The sequence below is a fragment of the Chanodichthys erythropterus genome, chromosome 6 (assembly GCF_024489055.1).
Source record: "Chanodichthys erythropterus isolate Z2021 chromosome 6, ASM2448905v1, whole genome shotgun sequence".
Classification (NCBI taxonomy): Eukaryota; Metazoa; Chordata; class Actinopteri; order Cypriniformes; family Xenocyprididae; genus Chanodichthys; species Chanodichthys erythropterus.
Window position 1 is genome coordinate 6,093,188 of NC_090226.1, and position 20,028 is coordinate 6,113,215.

Here is a 20,028-nt window from a genome sequence, read left to right on the forward strand (position 1 = left end):
AAACATTTAATAGTTTGTGCAGTCAGAACTATGAAGATGAACGTACATCATGTGACCACATGGACAGCACATCTGGGCCACAGGTAACATTTTTTTATAAGCTCACAGACATTGAAAGACAAAAGGTAGTTTTGTAAAAGTTACACTTTAAAAAAAATGATGGGTTGTTTCAACATAAATTTGGGTCAATTATGAGCAAACCCAACCTTTGGATTTTATTTCACCTTTATTTAACCAGGCAAGTCATTAAGAACAGCCTATATTTGTCATTAATGTTAATAAAACAACAAAAGATGTTAAATAAATGTATACATTGTAAATAATGACCACTGTAGCTGAAAAACAAGTTTATTTATATTGTTGATATTATATATTTATTTGTATCTATAGTATTTGTTGTTTGTAAATTTATTTTTATATAACAACAATTATATATAGGCTATTGGTAATTAAGGCCTTTGAAGGTTATGGGACACTGTGAAATTTTTGTTCTTTAAGTTTAAATAAAACATAATAAAGTAATAATAAAGAAGCTGTCCTACATTCATTAGTCTCACTGTGTTGTGCTTGGGAAAACTGCAACATTTAAAAAAAAAAAAAAAAAAAATAGAGAGAGAGAGAGTGTCATGTTCTTGTCACTTCCCAGACTCCAATTCCCATAATCCTCCCTGCCAGTCACCAGCACATTAACCGGACTATATAAGACTCTCATTCACCACACATCATTATGAGGTCTTCTTTACTCTGTAGCATTTCTGAGCATTATTTACCCTGCCTGCCGGTTTAACCCAGCGGTTAGGTTTGTCAATTTTTTGCCCAAATTTGGGTTGAAACGACCCAGCATTTTTGGAGTATAACATTTAAATGTGCCAAAAATAACTGAACTATTAATAGACTTTAAGAAAGATGAGATTATAATATCAAAATTAATAATGTGGAATACATTATTCACTCAGTGGTCACTTTATCAGATACATGTTTATTATTTGATGCATAAAAGCAGCAGACAAAAGTCAAGTGGTTCAGTTGCTCATTGAACTGACAGTTGTTTAACAGAGAAAATAACACTGAACAAAATCCTGTCATTATTACAGAGCTGTGGTTGCCAGAATAATTCTGTACAAATGCAGTAAAAATTTATAGAACAACATGTAAATTGTATATACATATTAAACCAGTAAATCCAACAGTCTTTTCTGCTGAATTAGCAAGGCCACGCTACTAAAATCTGTTTTGTACTTTAACATCTACCGACATCCACCATAATAACACTAGCAGTAAAGAGAAAGTCACATGATGAATCAAAGCTCATCACAAGTAGCTTTTCCACAAGCTGAGGTCAATACTAATATATAGAACGTGAACGCTGTGTCACGCACACACTAAAATAATGCAATAAACATTAATTTTTGTAGGCCTAATATAAAAAACTCAAAAGAAACATAATTATTACAAAATTAAAGGGGTCATATGATGCCATTTTTACAAGATGTAAAATAAGTCTCTGATGTCCCCAGAGTGTGTATGTGAAGTTTTAGCTAAAAATACCTCAGATATTTTTTTATAGCATCTTAAATTTGTCACTTTTTGAGGGTGAGCAAAAAAAGCTCCGTTTTGTGTGTCCCTTTAAATGCAAATTAGCTGCTCTCAAGAAGAGGGTGGAGTTTCGAGAGTTCCTGTTAGCAGCACTAATTATCTCACGCAGACTCACTGAAAATGCAGAAAACTGTTTCAAACAAGCAGCGGACAATTATAGAGAATCAGGAAGAAGTGACATGTAGAATGCAACAGGACGTTTCTGAATGGGTTAGTTGATGAATTTATGTAGCTGATGTGGAGTTAACTATCTTAAAGTGAAACAGAATTCTTTAAAAGAAAATATCTCCCTTTGCACTGAACTTTTAGCATCGTAACTTTTTAGATGTTGTTTATTATATGTTAGATCTATTCGAATTTCCCCCGTATACATAGTAAGGAACTTACAGTTAAACAATTAACAGTTTTCTACTGTAGCATTTTTACAGTTAAAATTTCAATAATTTTTTTTTTTTACAGTGGCTAAATAATGTAAATATAGGCTACTATCATTATTTCTGAACAAATTATTTTTTCTCTTTAGAGGTGCAACAAGTGAAGAAATGAAGCGGTTCATCCATGTTTTTTGGAGCACACAGAGGAAGTTAACAGAGATGTTGTTTCCACCTGGCAGGAGCTGTAGTTCACCTCTGTGAGAAGATCATCAGAACCTGCACAGATACACACTTTATTATCATGTTTCTATATCATGGAGCTCAGTTTATGCAGAACTAAACTTACTGTTAAAGAGACAGATGAATCCCATGAGTCCAGACAGAAATAAACCAACACCAGTGAAAACCAGCACTACTGAAAGCCACGAGACTGACAAAAGAAAAAATAATCCATGTTTATATCTATATCAGATTTTTTATTGAATGTTTGAAAAAACATTCAAACATTCATGTACATTCGTGTATATGTAAAAATACACTAAAATAGGCAAACATATTAGGTGAAACACACAATGTTCATCCAGTATGACTGGAGCAAAACAATTTTGCCATTTGCTTGACAATTTGGCTTCTACAGTAAATACATACCATGTCCTGACATACTTCTGATATCTGGCAGAGTAGAGGTTACAATGGAAACTGCAGACAAAACATTTATAGTTATAGTAAAAAGAATGTTTGAAATTCATAAACTATTAGTAACCATGTTGAAAAAAAGCAGCACAATCATGAGCCTCGTCTTTTTGAATTCTCTGTGTACTTCCTGCTTATCTTCAGAGACTAAAACTATGAGTTACAGATGGACAGATCCTTGGAAAATGGATCCCAGCCATATCTTTGCATCCAACATATTAATTTTACACAGTGACTGTTAGAGCTGAAGAAGAGTGAATTAACTTAAATATGGTTTCCTTTGCCTCGTTTGTTGTCAGGGGTGACATGGAATGGCGGTCTACTTTTCAATGGCGTAATCATTTTTCAGAAGGGAATTGTTTATCAAATTTACAGTAACCAGAAATGGTGTTATCGGTAACTTACTACTTGTCATGGCTGTTGTAGTAGTTTGTGCACTCAAAAAAATGATTCTAGCTGCTTGTTCATTTTATTTAAATAAAATAAGCTGAACCAACACAAATCTTTAGTTTTTTACTTAATTGGCATTCGCACTCAATTGTATTATGTTAAATGAAATTAAATTTGCAAAATGTTAGGTCAACCTAAACCATTTGTGTTGGGACTACATGAATCATTTATGTTGCATTGATTGAACCTGGGCAGTGGATTTCTAGTTCCCAGCATGCTTTGCGTAGGGAAAGATTGGGACAGTAAATGTTGAACTTAAGTGCTGTTTAATGTGTTTTTTTAGTAAAGGGAAATACCTTTTAAAGTTTGAAGTTCAGTTATATTTGACATTTAAAAGAGTTTATGTTATGTCGATTTTTTGAGGTTACCATTATGCTGAAGTGTAGACCTTCTGGTTAGGCTCTAGGTGGCTACGTAAAACAAATTTATATTGTTCTCAATGAGCATTAACTGTGTTCAAGCCAGTGATGAGAAGTTCTTTATCTGATCATTACTTGCATGCTATAAATGTTACTTACCATATGAATAAGTGTTATTTTAGTTTAGTTTTTATAGAAATATAAATAAATTAGTTTGAGGGCCAGCACAAAATTTACACAGTCTACATATGGTGTGCTGATACAGCTTTTCCTCTCAATGGTCATGAAACATGTATGTCTGTGTACAACAGCTACTCAAAACCTAAGCACAAGCGCACATCTTCACCATGATGGTAACAAAAAAACAAAAAAAACAAAGCACTGGTTGGATCAACAAGAATGAATTATGTTCAGGAAACATACACAGAATACGTCAAATGATCTCATTCAATTAGGATGAATTTCACTCATTAGTACAATTAACCTAGCTTAAGTTCAAATAAATCAGTTCAACTGTGTGGAAATAGGTGTCATAATTGAATTAAGTTAGACCAACAAGTTATTTTTTTGAGTGTGCAGTGGTAGTTGTTGTTGTCGGTGTTGTAGTAGGATGTGCTTTGGTTATTGTTGTAGTAGTACGTGCTGTGCTTGTTGTTGTTGTAGGACGTGCTGTGGCGATTGTAGTAGTTTGTGCTGTGGTGGTTGTTGTTGAACCTGCAGAGACAATTTATCAGCATTTTATAGAGTCATTTTACATAATTTGCAAATCTTTAAGTGCATCACACATATTGGTTCACAATAATATATTAATAAAAAACTTACTTTGTACTTTCACTGTCACTGGATCAGAGTGAGGAGATGATTTTTGACCTGGTGACAAAATTCACAGTGTAGAAGCAGGTTATTCTCACAGATGAACTCTGACCTTCTGTCCAAATACTGATCTGAGATCCAGTGAGTGAGAGCTGACATGATGAGCTCAGTTTTTAAGTTCTTTCTCTTCTATTTATGTTAAAAACACACATTTCCATCTAGTTTCATTGTGTAAAAATAATTAATCAAGTTATAATTAATAAGCATATTTCTGAAATAAATGAAATACTTCTGACTTCAACATTTATTTGACATTAACGTGTTAATTTTTGTAAAGTCACAGAGTTCAAAAGCTGCTGCAGAACAGAATGACTCCATCAGCCTCCATAGATGCGTCTGACACTGTCTCTCTGACGTCTAAACCACATGATCAACTCAACACAACTTCCTTCCTGTCTAAATCTATCAGACTGCTCATTTGTCAAAGTCATGGTTAAACGTTTGTCTGAAAAGGACCTACAAGTTATTATGTGCGGATTTCACAGATCACTGTACTGATTCAGTAACAGCATCACACAACTGTTGTTTCTGACTTCATGATGATACTGACCTGTGAGTCCCACTGTTACCACAGGATTATGATTAACCTTATTCAACTATATCCATCCAGAAGTGTCCAGAAGTGTTTTGTTTGTCTATACTAACTTTTTTATTAATCAAACTTTCATAATATTCTAATGACCTTCATAAATCAAACTGGCTTGAGAATTCTACATGTGTCTCTGATTAAAACTGTAAAAAAAAAAATTATTCCAGTAAAAAGTCCTCACCTCTGACGGTGATTGTGTCACTGCCCGGTGATCTGATCTCAGGTTCAGTGTTGAGTGAATAATCACAGCTCAGCTGTCTGTTCACTGATCGTGTGAAGAGTTCACCAGGAGTTACATAAAACACACAAAGACGTTCTCCAGACTGTTTCCTCTGAGAGTGCAGAAGATCATCCTCAGTGTAGAGACTACAGGTGAAATCAGCTCTGACTGGATCTGGTATTTCACAGGCTATGTTGATCTGGACTCCATCGCCATTAACACTGATGAAGGGTTTCTGAAGTGAACCTGTTTAAGTCAGATAATTAATAATAATAAAATAAATTAAAATAAACATTGCAATAACAGTTTCCAAACCAGAAGAACAGCAGTGAAATCTGTGGCAGCAGGAGAATGAGCCTATTTAGCACCTAAACTCTGGAACAATCTTCCTAGCATTGTTCGGGAAGCAGACACACTCTGTCAGTTTAAATCTAGACTAAAAACACATCTCTTTGCTCTTGCATACACATAACACATTATCAATACATTAACATTTTTCAAATCCATTAAAGGATTGTTACGCTGCAATATTTAGGTCGGCCGGAACCGAGAACATTTCCTATAACACTAGATATACCTGTACATCAGAATAAGAATGGCATCTACGCTAATATCTGTCTCTCTGCTTATCCTGAGATTTGCCGGGTGCTGGATCCAGGCCGTATCTAGATCAGATGGAGAACCTGTGTCTGGACCTGACTACAACGTAGCCCAGGAGACAATGGGCCTAAAGATCCAATTCTGGCTGCATCTATAATTCAGATTTTTAATCCCCGTATCCGCTTACATATATTTATATATAATCTATTTTTAATCTCTATAATAAAAATGTATAATGTGATCTCCATATACATTTACAAATATTATATATATCTTCCAAGGGGTTTTTTCCCTCCTAGGACTTTTTTCCCAGTGCTAGCACGCTGGGTTTTTCTCCTAGGGGTTTTTTTCCACCCCTGGAAGTCAGCCGACATTGACTTAATGTAGCACCATCTTGTATATGTTACATATTACCACGCTTGCTTGTACAGCTTATTTTTAACCACTTCCCTTTTTTCTGTGCTTCGAATATGTAAAGCTGCTTTGAAACAATTACCAATTGTAAAAGCGCTATATAAATAAATTTGACTTGACTTTTTGACTTGAGATGATGGTTTATCAGTCGTGTGATTGTACAGTTGTAAGAAAAAGTATGTGAACCACTTGCAGAATCTGTGAAAATGTGAACAATTTTAACAAAATTAGAGAGATATTACAAAATGCATGTTATTTTTTTATTTAGTACTGTCCTGAGTAAGATATTTTAAATAAAATATGTTTACATATAGTCCACAAGAAAAAAGAAAAGAAAAAAAAAGCTGAATTTATTCAAATGGCCCCATTCATAAGTATGTGAACCATTGATTCTTAATACTGTTTTTTTTTTTTTGCCTTGTAGATTATATGTAAACATCTTTTATGTAAAATATCTTACTCAGGACAGTACTAAATAAAAATATATCATGCATTTTGTAATATCTCTCTTATTTTGTTAATTTTTCACATTTTCACAGATTCTGCAAGTGGTTCACATACTTTTTCTTGCAACAGTATATTGTGTTTAACAGTTGATCAGGTGATTTTACAGCTGCCCATCTGAACACTTCAGCACGTTTACATGCATCTTTTTCCATGGTTTAGTTTAACCTTTAAACTAATTGAAACTCAGCCTACAAAGCCATGCACAATGAATGGTAAAATGTAGGCCATGAGGGGTTTGTATTAATTTAATTTATGAAAAAAATCTGTTTTTTTTAGTTATTATTTTCAATAACTGCACTATGGAAGCTTGTTTCTGTCACCAAAAAAAAATATAACACACAATTGGGAGTTTATATCTCACAATTCTAAGAAAATTATGAAATGAAAAGAGAATTATGAAATAAAAAGTTGCAATTACTTTTTAAACTTTTTACGCCATGTCAGAAACAAGCTTCAGTATACTGCATTTTCTCAACTGCCTATATCAAGTAACATTCAGAATTGAGTGTTCATATGAATGTGCAGATGTTAATAAATACTAGAGTGGCTATTCATGCTGAATTATTTTTGACAATTAAAGTTTTTTCATTAAATATGTGGACATATTGTATTTTATCGACATTAAACAGCAGAGATCACTTACTGTTAGACTGAACCTCTATAAGAAGCTGAAAAGCAATGAAGATGAACAACTCCATTACAGCGAGTGAGAAAAGAGACGAGACTCACACAATGGATGAATTAGGAAGTAACACATTAGACCACAGGAAACATTTAATAGTTTGTGCAGTCAGTTCTAAGAAGATGAACGTACATCATGTGACCACATTTACAGCAGATCTGGGGCAAATGTAACATTTTTTTATAAGATCACAGACTGGCAAAGACAAAAAGGTAGTTTTGTAAAAGTTGGCTATACTATAAAAAATGCTGGGTTGTTTCAACTTTAATTTGGTTTAAATGGACAAATCCAATCATTGGGCTAAAAATTTAATTTAAAAATGTACCCCGTTTGTGTCACGGTGTATGCAGGTGGACCGATGAAGAGAAAAGAACCAGGTTCCAAAAAACTCCAAGTTTAATTATAACTCCAAAAACAATCAGAAAGGTTGAGCAAACACATGTAAAACAACAGCGACTGAACAAGAGTGCAGGCAAGGGTGCAGCTTAAAGGGGTCATGAATTGAGAAATCAACTTTTTCCTGAGCTTTTGATATAAAAGAGGTCATCGTACTATAAGAATATCCTGTACGTTTCAAAACTAAAAAACACCTTCTTGGTAGTCCAATAAAAGCTTTTATTGACACCAGGCCTATTGATCGCATTTCGGTGCAGGCTTTGCAAACAGACTGGCGAGCAGGGCGGGCGAGAGCCGTGAGGGAACGGTGACACGAGAGATAATGAGCTTCACCTGCGAGGGGCACCGGCCTTGAGTCTCTCACAGAGGAGCTCCGGAAGCATAAAAGGAGGAATGACGACAGTGAAGGAAGAGAGGACGAGGCCTGGACTTTATTTTATGTTTTATTATGTTTGTGTGGCCGGCAAACGTCCGCGTGGGCCTGCCGGCATTACTTTCATTTTGTATTTGTTTATTTTGAATTAAAGTTTTGTTGAACATTCACCGGTTCCCGCCTCCTTCTTCCCATACTTACGAACTGTGTTACACAGACTTTTATGATATGGACTCAACAGTAATGCGATAACATGCATCTGAGCATCTGATATAATGATTCATGTACAGTCAGATGTACTTTGTCTATGTGTCAGTAATTCAAACCAGTGACTAAACAGTCAACTTCACATTGTTTCTCTTATTAGGATAAAAAATAATCTGTTATTATATTAAATTAAATATAGAAAGCGATCAAAGAACGCTCCCTTTACAATCGCTGCAGCTGTCAATCAAACAGTGCAAGTTTATCTGGACACGTGGCAAAACTCCTGTTTTATTCAACGATTCTCTTAGTTACATCGTGTTTGCACTGTTAGTTATGATGAAAGCATTAAAAATGTAATTGCAAGTTGAGATCACTGCTTTCATGCACTCAACAACATGTGACATAACTGGAACTTTTCATGACACGATCTAAATATAATGCTATAATCGATTAGTGAAACGTTTGAGAGCTATAATAGTAAAAATGTGCTAAAAGTTTTCGAGAGAGTAATACTTAGCTATTTCAAATGGAAATATCAGCCAATCACAGCAGTGGGCGTTTACACTGAAGTCTCACAGCAGACACGTCCCTTAAAGGTGCTACAGAGGATGTTTTGTTTTTTACATTTTTGCAATATTACTTGAAACTGTCTTTACTAACTAATAAAAGACTATTTATTAGGTGCACTGAAAGGAATAATATTAATATACATCATCTGTGCACATCATCAGCCAATCATTTATGCGATCATCGCGTAAACGATTGGCCCTCTGGCTTGTCAATCACTGCCGTGACGTTCCTTGTGAGAGACGTGTGCGGCTGCGCGCTCCAGTAACTTTCCACACTCCACAGGCGCCGCATGCAGTGTTTTTGTCCGGAGACAAGAGTAACAACTGCAGATTATGAGTTACCTGCGGTGAGTCCGACATAATGAATCCACTAACACGACACAGCGAATTCCGGTGGTAAACACTTGTGTTCCAATACTTGTGCACGAGTTTTGGGAGGCGTTCCCTTGAAATGAGCTGTGAAGGAGGGGGGTTGAAAACATCCTCTGTAGCACCTTTAAAACAGAGCATTCAAATAAAAGCGATCAAATCAAGGTAGGAAGAATGCCTTTGATTTCTAAATTATGCCAATTTTTGATGTAAAAGCATAACATTATAAGTGCACCCCAGAAAACATTATAAAAACAATAAAATAACGCAGTTCATGAGCCCTTTAATTTGGAAACTGAAACGAGATAATTAAAGCATATTCTGGTTGAGGCTTTAATTCCAATAAGACCTTTACATGCTTCACAGGTTTAAGAATATCAAAAAGATGAGTACAAATGTTAACATACAGTATTTAAGAAGACATTCAGCAGCAGAGATCACTTACTGTAAGACTAAACCTCTATAAGAAGCTGAAAAGCAACGAACAACTCCATTACAGCGAGTGAGAAAAGAGACAGAATGAGACTCACAATATGTGAATTAAGAAGCAGCTCTTCAGACAGGAAAACATTTAATGCACTGATCAGTTTTATGTAGTGTACATCTACTGTAAAACTGATGTGTTGAAATAACCTAATTTAGGTTGTTTTGCAACCCACATATGGGCCAATATTGACAAACCTAACAATGGTTTATCTAAACCTTGCATGTTCTGTGGTTCATTTACCGCAACACAATGGGTTCATTTATGGTATTTCATTTTTACAGCAATACTAGCTTGTTTTTACCTCATACATTTGTTAATGTTTCCTGATTTAAAAAAAAATGTAAAGTACACAACACTTGTGTTTAGACGATGCATCCTTTGAATGAACACAGTTCTAAATACAGCATATTTTAGTTTTTTTTTTATGTATACAAGATCACCTACATTTAATCTCGTTTAACAAACATTTTAGAAATAAATATTTAAAAATTACAAGTTTTAATTCATATTTTAACAACTGTTTTCTGTTATCCATTTTCCACAAAAATTGTGCTGGTTCTCGTGGCGGTTCTTGAATCATGCAAAAACGTTTTACTCTCACTGAAAAAGGGGTTGGAGCCATAAATTTTGCTCTCTTAGTGCTTTTCACACTTAACAGTTAACATTGGGTCATTCTGGGTTAACGGAATCCTGGGTTATCTTGCTTCACACTGTATATTTCTAAACCCTGGCTCAACATCCTTATCTGTATCTTTTAAACAATAGTTGAGTTAAATAAAACTACCCAGCAGGTTGGGCAAACATTTAACCCAATTGCTGGGTTTGTCCATTTTCAACCCAACTTGGGTTGTTTTTAACCCAGTATTTTTTAGAGTGCAGGTAGTTGCTGATCGCAGGTGTTTGATTTATTAGATGAGGAAATGACCTGAGCTGGTGATGAGCCAGCACATACAGTAGACTTTGACTTTTTCATTTTACTTAACATTGTGTTATTTATCCGCTATATTGATAAGACAATTTTTAAGGATATTGGTTTACTTATGGCCTTTCTGTGCACTTGAGCTCAACTGAGACTTGAGAGTTTGTAGACAGTTGAGTTATTGCAATATTGAGGTGTTCAGTTTTATTTTATTTTGATTTTAGAAAATAAACTTGATTTCTCATCTTACAAATCAATTTTTTCTTATTTTCACTGGCATGTCTCTCAGGAATAGTGCATCTCTGAGCCTACATTCAGCATGAGTAAAATACTTAAGTACTGTTAAAATCAGACACTCTACTCAAGTCCTATTGGAATTGGTTACTTGTAACTTGTAGTGGAGTCATTTTCGATGTAAGGTATCAGTACTTTTACTCAAGTATGCTTTTCAGGTATTCTTTACATCTCTGTAACCCAGGGTTAACCACAGTGTTGAAAAGCCCTTAAATGCACCAGATTGGACATGCATCCAAACAGGGTTTTCATCCAACAATTTCACAAAATCCTGTGGGAAATAAACACCACTGACCCTTGGAAACTTCTCAAAAACACACTTCTTCAGCCAGCATCCATTATAAAACACTCGGCAGAAATTAATTTTCTTTAGAAATGTATTGAAATTATGTTTGTGCAAAAATATTTTTTATTCATCATTACATTTTTAGTTCAGCTTATTGAATCCCAAGCACTTCTTACAAAGCAGTATTGAGCTAGAGAAAATCTTCTGCGTGGTCACAGAGGTCACAATGCACTACTTACACATCAAACACTAAATGATGAAAATAAAAACCTATTTTTATGAAAGTAAATATATTTTATTTATAATGAATGTACATAATGAAACAAGACTTGAGGCTCATCAGTGCATCTTCACCAAACTGTAGACTTGATCTGCTGCGTTTGACTGAACTGGTTTGTCAGGGATCATGCAGTACAGGTGGTAAACATTCTAGAGGGGGAAAAAAATAAAGACATACAAGATAAATGTGTTTGTATTCTGTTCATTATGGACGTCTCAGTTGTTTATGTGGGTTTGGGGTGTGACTGTTCATATATTACCTCATTTTCCACTGTATTTCCCTCTTTCTGTTGAGCATTGACCAAGACTTCTGTAAAGCAGAAGTGTCATAGCACTTTAAAGAACATGTTTCGACCTTCATGAACAAATTTACTGTCACAAAGCTTTAATGTATTTTAAGCAATGCCACTTTGCACAGCAGAATCTTGCACAGCAGTGATTGTGCAACAGATGAATTTAGTATTTGTCTCACTTTCTCTGTGTGAGCTAATCGTGGGTGGGTCAAGTTTCTCAATGCTTATATGTGAGCATCAAAAATGCTGTTTTTGGACTAGTGAGGAAGTTTTGAGTTGTGAATCCACAGTGTGTTTTCATAGTAAAGAACAAGAACAATTTGATTTGTCATTTTAATGAAAATACTTACCTGAGGGCTGGTAAATTGAATTTTCAGCCATAATGAAAGAGTACATCGCTGTGGGATCTGGTGTGTTGTCCTGATGGGAATTTGGGTGTTCAAGGCCTTTAGAGGAACAGCATGATGAAGAGGGTCAAACAGAGTCAATAGAAAACCATCCAAAACAACTGGACAAATGTGAAATGGCTTCTCCTAAAGATTGAAACTTGTAATTTAAAAGCTTTACATCTTCTCATCACTGCTGTTTTCATTGTACAGTGTAAACATTATGTAAAATGGCTCATTTTGACATAAGAGAAGAGAAGATGTGGCTAATAATGCTGGTCTGCTGAAGACTTAAAGAGGAAATGGCAGTTAGAAGCTGTGGTCACTATATGGTGTTTTTAACTCAGCGGGTTTATTTAACTTTCTTTATGACATCTGTTTCTAAGCTTCATGCCTTTCACGCATTTACTGAAAATTATGTTCTCTTACCCACAGATATGGGCTGAGATGCGGCTGGTACAGAAGTGATCAGAGAATATGTCTCTGCAGGTCCAGAACTCTTAAACATAAAAAATAATTAAGGTCTCGTCCATTTCAGCCATTTTTATGCATTATGGTATTATAAATATTTATTACTTTGTGATTTTAAAAATTAATTACAAAGATACTCACCATACCAATTTCTTGACTGGGAACATCTGATGATATTGATCTCATTTTATTGCTAAGATCAAATATCAAATATTGATCTTTATGGCATCTTTTCATGCATACATCAGATAAGGTAATAAACATTTGAACATACAGCTCATAGACTACAATTAGGGTTATTACAGTTAACTAAAACTGAAACAAACCATAAAATAAATAAAACTTACAGTTTTCTTCTTTTTTTACCTAGAAAAAAAACAATGAGCTTCTGTATTATGTTCAGTTTTTACTCCTCTACAGCATTTTGTTGTTTTAATGATAAAGTCACGTGATCATTTCTTTGAACAGCATGGTGTGAACAATTATAAACTTTACTTACTTGCAAACCGACACAGACAGATGAATCCAGTCAGAATGACACCAACACCAGTGGAAACCAGGACTATAAACCATGTTTCTGTGTCAAAACAAAACCAACACTTTAATAATCCATGTTTATGTGCATTATGATGATTAATATGAGTGTTTTAGATACATCAGTCCACCTGACAATTGATGTGATTGTAGATTTGTTTTTGTGTGCATGGAAAAGAAGTAAATGGAAAGAATGCAATAGTCAAATTTCAAATGGAAGAAAAAGAGAGAATTAAACCTCTGTGTAGTGGTGTATGTTGATGATCTTTAGGATCAGCTGCTGAATTGTGAACACTAGAAACCGCTGAAACAGAAAAGAGCTCAAATGAAATCATACATGAAAAACAGCAGTGCTTCAATGTTTGATGACTGTAAAAAGAATTTGGTAACACTTTCATTTTAAGGTGACGTAGTACTACATGTAAATCAGGCATAATTACAAGTACCCAAACCCTAAACCAAACACTAACCTAACCTTATTGTAAGGACATGTAGTTAACTAATATTACTCAGTAATTATCTGCGTAAGTACAATGTAATACGAGTAGAGATTGCCATTGAAACTGCAGAAAAAAAACATAGTGCCACAGTGTGTAGTTGAAGAAAAAATAATTTTTGAAAAAATATACACATAATTCATAAGAAATTAGTAATCATGTTGAAAAAAGCAGCACAATCATGAGTCTCGTCTTTGTGAATTCTCTATGTACTTCCCAATTCAAAGACTATGAGAAAATAATTACTGTAAATTTTACAGTAAAATACTGGCAGCAGGGTTGCCAGCCAGTTACTGTAATTTTTACAGTAGTGTTTCTGTAATTTAATTTACAGAATTTTACTGTATTCTCGATTACAGTAAAATTCTGTAAATTAAATTACAGAAACACTACTGTAAAAATTACTGGCTGGCAACCCTGCTGCCAGTATTTTACTGTAAAATTTACAGTAATTTTTTAACAGTGTATGAATAAACTTTAAATGAATCACAACTATATTTTTGAACCTGACATTTGAATCCAACATTAATTCGACACAGTCACGTTAACTCTTTTTGAGGAAGAGTGAATGAACTTGCACTTGGTTTCCTTTGTGTGTTTGTCTTGGAATGGAGATATAAAAAATATAATATAAAAATAACATATTGCAATAATCTCTGAAATTTGATCTAATCAGAAAAAGTGTTATCAGTACTTACCAGTTTTACTGTATGTTGTGGTTTGAGAAGTGGACCTTACATTTAATGCTGTTGAAAACACATATAATGAATTTTGCTGGGATGTACAATATAGTAAATATTCAACAAATCATGAGGAAGAATATTTTTCATTACAAAGACAATTAAGGTGGTGCCCTTTTGATTTACAAATCAAAATATTCACAGGTTTTCATGGCTGTTGAATATGCATTGGTGGTCTGAAACTGCAGAGACAAAATACCAGCATTATAGGGAGTGACATTATTTGCAAGCTTGTTTGTTGAAGATACAGGTCCTTCAAATATATAAAAAAATATCTCAGATTAGAAGCAGGCAACTTTTCCTAAAGTTTCAAAAACTCTGTGTTAACTTTAATTCTGTTAGTCCTTTTATAATGTGACAAACATCAGTATTAACAATTGATTTGATGATTTCTGTGATGTTTTCTGGCATTAGTTGGTTCAACAAAATACAATCATCTGTATGAGAATATTAATGCTTCAAAGGTTGATTGACACTCGTGTAAGCTGTCAATCAATCACTGATTAATCAATAATTAATCAATTCAGAATCAATAAGCTTATTTCTGAAAGATATTTCAGCATTTATTTATTGATTGATCATAGGTATTAGTTTGTGTAGTCACTGAGTTCAAAAAGTGTTGCAGAAAGGAATAACCCAAAAAGCATCTATACACTCTAAAAAATGCTGGGTTGTTTTAACCCAAATTTGGGTCAAATATGGACAAACCCAACCGTTGGGTTAAAAAATGCATTTATAAATGTAACCCAATGGTTGTGTTTGTCCATTTTTGACCCAAACTTGGGTTGAAACAACCCAGCATTTTTTAGAGTGTAGATTTGTCACATATCTGAAACTGCTTATTCTCTTGAGTAAGTACTGCCATTCATAAATCCTCTCCCATGGCCTCATGGGATATTAAAGTGTCCATCACAAAGCTACTGGGAGGCCATTATATAGGCTTAGGTGCCTTAGGGTGTTTTCACACCTATGGATCGCTTGTTTTGTTCCGAAACAGGGACTAAATTTGTTACAATGTTGCTTTTTTTTCTTGGTTCGGTTCGCTTTCACATGGCAAAATTTCAAAGCGTACCAAAATGCGTTAAGGTAAGTCACATGGGAGTAAAACTGTCCTCTTATTGGTCAGAATTTTCTCTGCGTCATCCATCAAAATAATGATTGACAAGTTCGCTCCATGAGTTTATTGTGGCTTTATTTGTAACTGTCGAGACACACACAAACACTTTATAAATGTAGCTCTCTCCCGCAGTTAATTCATATTTGCTGCGGCAATTCAAACCCGCGCTCTTTCTCTCTCTCTCCATCTCTGGATTTCCCAGCGCTGTCTAGTAGGCGACCTGTTGTCCGTGTGTCTGTCGAGAGAGACCATTTGAAATTTATAATGAAGCAGAGCGGGAATTGAGACTTCGTCGGGACAGCATTCTCGCACGGAGAAGTGTAATTACACACCAGAGGCGATCGTTGGCTTTCAGATATTGTAAATAATGTGCTCACTCACAGAATCAGACATTACTGATTTTTATATCATATTTTCCGTTATGAAAATGATATAGTTTGGTTCGTTGGTCCGTTAACTGGGTCGATTGCTTTCACATCTCAAGCGAACCGCTCCAGAGTTCGTTTGAAAGCGTACCGAGACCACCTCTTCAAGCAGGTCTCGGTACGCTTGTTTGGTCCGCTTTTGGTGCGCACCCGAGTGCGATTGCTGCTTTCACACCTGCCCAAACGAACCGCACCAAAGGGGCAAACGAACTCTGGTACGATTCAACCGAACTAAATGAGGCAGGTGTGAAAGCACCCTTAGGTAATGCAAGTTAGCCGTTATGACAATGGTAAGAGATACAGACCCTCTCATCTCCCTATAATAAGACAATCTCTGTCTTATATGCACATTTCAGAATCTCATCGGAAGAAGTAGGTCATCCGGGTACTTTTTGCCTACTCTTTTTTTGAGTACTGTGATTTTGGATATTCTTCTTTTGTCACATACTGTTTTTCATCTAGTATATAAGTAGGGAAGTATGCAATTTCGGATGCCGTCTTTTTTTTTTTGGAATTTTGGATTATAATATTTAGTATATTTGTCCTTTCAGTGTTGCATTATACAGATGATTGAAAGTTTCTTAAATAGTGTCCGTCCAGAAGTGCCCTATTGTAACATCACTAACACTGATGGAGGGTTTCTCAAGTGAATCGGTTTCATATTACTAAACACATTGCAATAACAGTTTCTAATGCAGAAGAACAGCAGTGAAATATCTCACCTTGAACCGTCAATGTGGCAGCAGGAGAATGAGATGATGTTTTATTATCGCTCCTCTCATAAAAGCAGGTAATGTTGATTGATGCAGGTGATTTAACAGCTGCCCATCTGAGCACATCAGCACCAGTGAGATCGAGCGCACAAGACCGATTGACTTTTTTATTCTCTTCACTGTTTATGTAGAAAAAACACTGATTCACTGCAACACCTGCTGGAGTCTCACAGATCATCTTCACTGAGCTGGACTCACTTCGGACATAAATAGGAGATGCTTTTAAAGTAGGAGATTCTGAAACAACCAAAACAGAGCAATTAATAATTACATCTCTTTACTGATCACATTTACATGCATCATTTTCCAACTACGGTCCATGTTTTGTTTTAACCTTTAAACAAATTACTGCCAGAGTTCACAGACACAGTTTAAGCTAGTCCTAGACTAAAATGCATGCTTGAGCAACCAGTAATGTTTCTTTCTACAGAATTGTAATTTCATTTATCTAAAGCCTACTCCTGACTGAAACCAGGCCTTAAACTTATTAATGTCTTTACAACAGCACATAACTACACAATGTATAATAAAATTTAAAATTTATGGGAAAAATTATCCTTTTTTTTTTAAATTGTAGGCTATATTTTCAATATATTAGCTTAATATTAGCTTAATCGGGTAATTGCAGTTGGTTTTATAATTACACTGCACACATTGTAGGTTCATGTTTGCTATACTGAAACATAAACATACTGATCACAGATGCTGAAATATTTTAGAAAATTAGACATTTTTATCTACAAATGTGGACATACAGTGTTTAAACAGCAGAGATCACTTACTGTAAGACTGAACCTCCATGAAAAGCTGAAAAGCAATGAAGATGAACAACTCCATTACAGCAAGAGTGAGAAAAGAGACAGAATGAGACTCAAACAATGTGTGAATTAGGAAGTAGACCACAGGAAACGAATGATTGTGCAGTCAGTTCTATGAAGATGAGTAACTTTGTTTTAAAAAGTGGGTGGGACTGGAATGTGTATGTGTGTGTGGGGGGGGTGGGGGTGGGGATGGGGGTTGTAATATTAATAATATATTAAAATAAATATGATAGTTTCTTCCTTACATTATAACCTACAATATCAGAATCAGAATCAAAAAGAGCGTCATTGCCAGTTCACACATACTGGGAATTTGTTTTAGTGACAGAAGCTCCACAGTGCATCAGAGTGACAGCGACAAGACAAGACACAGATAATAAAAAGAATAAAAGTATAATATACAAATATACAAGATAGACAAAGTGCAAAACAAATTGTATGTACAGTTATGATGTGTGCAAATTTGAAATATAAATAAGTATGTGTTTTAAGTAAAAAATGTATAATAGTGTTGTGTGTCAAGTGTTCATGAGACGGATTGCCTGAGGAAGAAAGTCCATTTCACAATGGACTCAATGTGGTTGTCCCACTTCAGGTCCTGGGAGATTGAGGTGCCCAGGAACCTGAATGACTCCACTGCAGTCACAGTGCTGTTCATGATGGTGAGTTGGGGAAGAGCGGAGCAGACTCGTCACCGTCCTGGATGAGGCCGATCAGCGCTCTTCCGTGTGAATCCGCAGTGTGCACGAGCGCCAAGAGAACACTGTTGCACCTCTAATAACAGCGACAACAAGCACTCAACATGATTTCAAAAACAACACATCCCAGCGCCAGATCACCTATTATTAACACAACTTGATAACCAACTAGAGGTGTTTCTTTTGTATTAGATAGCTGTGCCGCGAGATTTTTCAAAAAGCGGTGGGGACATGTCCCACCCGTCCCACCCAAAAATTACACCTATAAGATGAACGTAGGCTACATCATGAGACGACATGTAGGCTACAGCAGATCTGGGCCACAGGTCTTATCTTTTGTAGACTCACAGACTCAGAAAAACTAAAGGTAGTTTTGTAAAAGTAACATTTAAATGTGCCAAAAATAACTGAACCATTAATAGACTTTAAGAAAGATTAGATCATATCAAAATTAATCATTGGAATACATTATTCACTCAGTGGTCACTTTATTGGGTACATGTTCACTCTTTGAAAGCAGCAGACTGTCTGTTTTGCTTTCATTTTCATGGACTTTTAATTTGTTTGTCTTAGTAACCTGTTTCCTGTGTTCTTTTTTCCTGCCAGTCACCATGGATATTCACTTAATTAGCACACCTATATGTATGCCCATAGGTTATTTTGTGCTTTAGTTAATAAAGTAATATGCAGCGCGCGTCGCTGCATTTGCGCGAGCAATTCTTGAGTCCACTTTTCGAGCACAGTAGGCCTACCCCCCATCATTCAGGCGATGCTTCTTCACCGTTGCTTTGAAAAGTGTATTGCGAGAACTCTCTGAACTGCACGCGCAGCACACACACGTCCAGCTACAATAATGTATCATATTTATTTGAAACAGCAACCCAGAATATTTGTCACAGGCATTGATTAAAAAAATGATGACAATAATCACATAAATAAATAAATAAATAAATAACTTAAATTCTGGACCTTTGGCAGTGAGGGGGGGTTCGTTCGAACCACCCGAACCCCCCCTACCTACGGGCATGTAAAGTACCTTAAATAATATTTTTTTCCAAATTTTTTTACAGCACTTCAAGTTAAGCCATTCTAAGAAAAGAAAAAGAGTCAATTTTTTTTTTTTATATAAATTTATTATAATGTGTGCGGTACTGAGCAAATTACGTCCAGAAGACGCCTTTTTGAGGTCTTGTCTCAGGTTGAAAAGACGTCCACTGAGGGGCCAGAGTGAAAGTTTTTATGACGTCTTCTGGACATTCGATATAGACGAACACGCAGAATCACCAAAGGAGAAAAATCACAATTTTTAAGCCACCATCGTGGAGATGAGTGTTTGCTTTAGTTGGGCTCTTGACCCTTGCCTTCTTAATTTTAGAGTTTGTTTGGGCTGTAACTGAGTCATAACAGCCAGACAAGTAAAGAGAAGTGATCAGGTGTTGGTTATGTTTTCACATAATCATTATTTGACCTGAATCACTGAACTCATTTAGAGCCCAATCTCTGAGTTAGATTTATGTTATTGATTACAGCAGCACTGTGATTCTACAGCAGAAGATCAGCTTTATCAATAGAATATAAAGGATTTCACATGATAAAATTTTTCTCTTACTAGGCACACACAGACATCAAGAATCAGCCTGTGAATCTCAATGACGGTGACAAGCAACATATTCTGATCAACAGATCAACTCTGAACATCAGAAAACAAGCTACTAAAAAGTCACATAAACAGAACAA

The 20,028-nt window shown here is 35.4% G+C and overlaps 2 protein-coding genes across 7 annotated transcripts; both read right to left on the bottom strand.

Annotated features, from left to right (window-relative positions):
* Nucleotides 1–88: 88 nt before the first annotated feature.
* LOC137021442 (uncharacterized) lies at nt 89–7,663 on the bottom strand. 2 transcript variants are annotated; one of them, XM_067387872.1, is made up of 8 exons: nt 7,319–7,663; nt 5,116–5,400; nt 4,295–4,342; nt 4,045–4,186; nt 3,069–3,094; nt 2,619–2,669; nt 2,317–2,400; nt 90–2,246 (listed from the first exon to the last, which is right to left on the bottom strand). In XM_067387872.1, the coding sequence occupies exons 1-8, from the start codon at nt 7,371–7,373 to the stop codon at nt 2,149–2,151; spliced, it is 789 nt and encodes a 262-aa protein (XP_067243973.1). In that variant the 5' UTR covers nt 7,374–7,663; the 3' UTR covers nt 90–2,148. The 2 variants fall into 2 exon arrangements, with proteins under 2 accessions (XP_067243975.1, XP_067243973.1); XM_067387874.1 differs by lacking the exon at nt 3,069–3,094 and having other exon boundaries at nt 89–2,246; nt 4,112–4,186.
* A 3,704-nt stretch (nt 7,664–11,367) lies between these two features.
* LOC137021440 (uncharacterized) lies at nt 11,368–17,679 on the bottom strand. Of its 5 annotated transcripts, none has more exons than XM_067387870.1 (11): nt 17,555–17,679; nt 16,722–17,009; nt 14,416–14,463; nt 13,459–13,524; nt 13,186–13,263; nt 13,034–13,052; nt 12,828–12,879; nt 12,645–12,714; nt 12,180–12,275; nt 11,797–11,846; nt 11,368–11,686 (listed from the first exon to the last, which is right to left on the bottom strand). In XM_067387870.1, the coding sequence occupies exons 1-11, from the start codon at nt 17,607–17,609 to the stop codon at nt 11,597–11,599; spliced, it is 912 nt and encodes a 303-aa protein (XP_067243971.1). In that variant the 5' UTR covers nt 17,610–17,679; the 3' UTR covers nt 11,368–11,596. The 5 variants fall into 5 exon arrangements, 3 of the variants coding, with proteins under 3 accessions (XP_067243971.1, XP_067243972.1, XP_067243970.1); XM_067387871.1 differs by having other exon boundaries at nt 12,649–12,714; nt 12,828–12,915; XM_067387869.1 differs by having other exon boundaries at nt 12,828–12,915.
* Between the last annotated feature and the right edge of the window lie 2,349 nt (nt 17,680–20,028).

What these genes read in the sequence shown, in the direction of transcription:
- LOC137021442 (XM_067387872.1), bottom strand. Translation starts at nt 7,373, where the DNA reads ATGGAGTTGTTCATCTTCATTGCTTTTCAGCTTCTTATAGAGGTTCAG. An exon ending in TATAGAGGTTCAGTCTAACA is followed by an intron (nt 5,401 to 7,318) that starts GTAAGTGATCTC and finishes TGACTTAAACAG; the next exon opens with GTTCACTTCAGAAACCCTTC. An exon ending in TGACACAATCACCGTCAGAG is followed by an intron (nt 4,343 to 5,115) that starts GTGAGGACTTTT and finishes TTTTGTCACCAG; the next exon opens with GTCAAAAATCATCTCCTCAC.
- LOC137021440 (XM_067387869.1), bottom strand. Translation starts at nt 17,609, where the DNA reads ATGGAGTTGTTCATCTTCATTGCTTTTCAGCTTTTCATGGAGGTTCAG. An exon ending in ACATACACCACTACACAGAG is followed by an intron (nt 13,264 to 13,458) that starts GTTTAATTCTCT and finishes GTTTTGACACAG; the next exon opens with AAACATGGTTTATAGTCCTG. An exon ending in GAAATACAGTGGAAAATGAG is followed by an intron (nt 11,687 to 11,796) that starts GTAATATATGAA and finishes TTCCCCCTCTAG; the next exon opens with AATGTTTACCACCTGTACTG.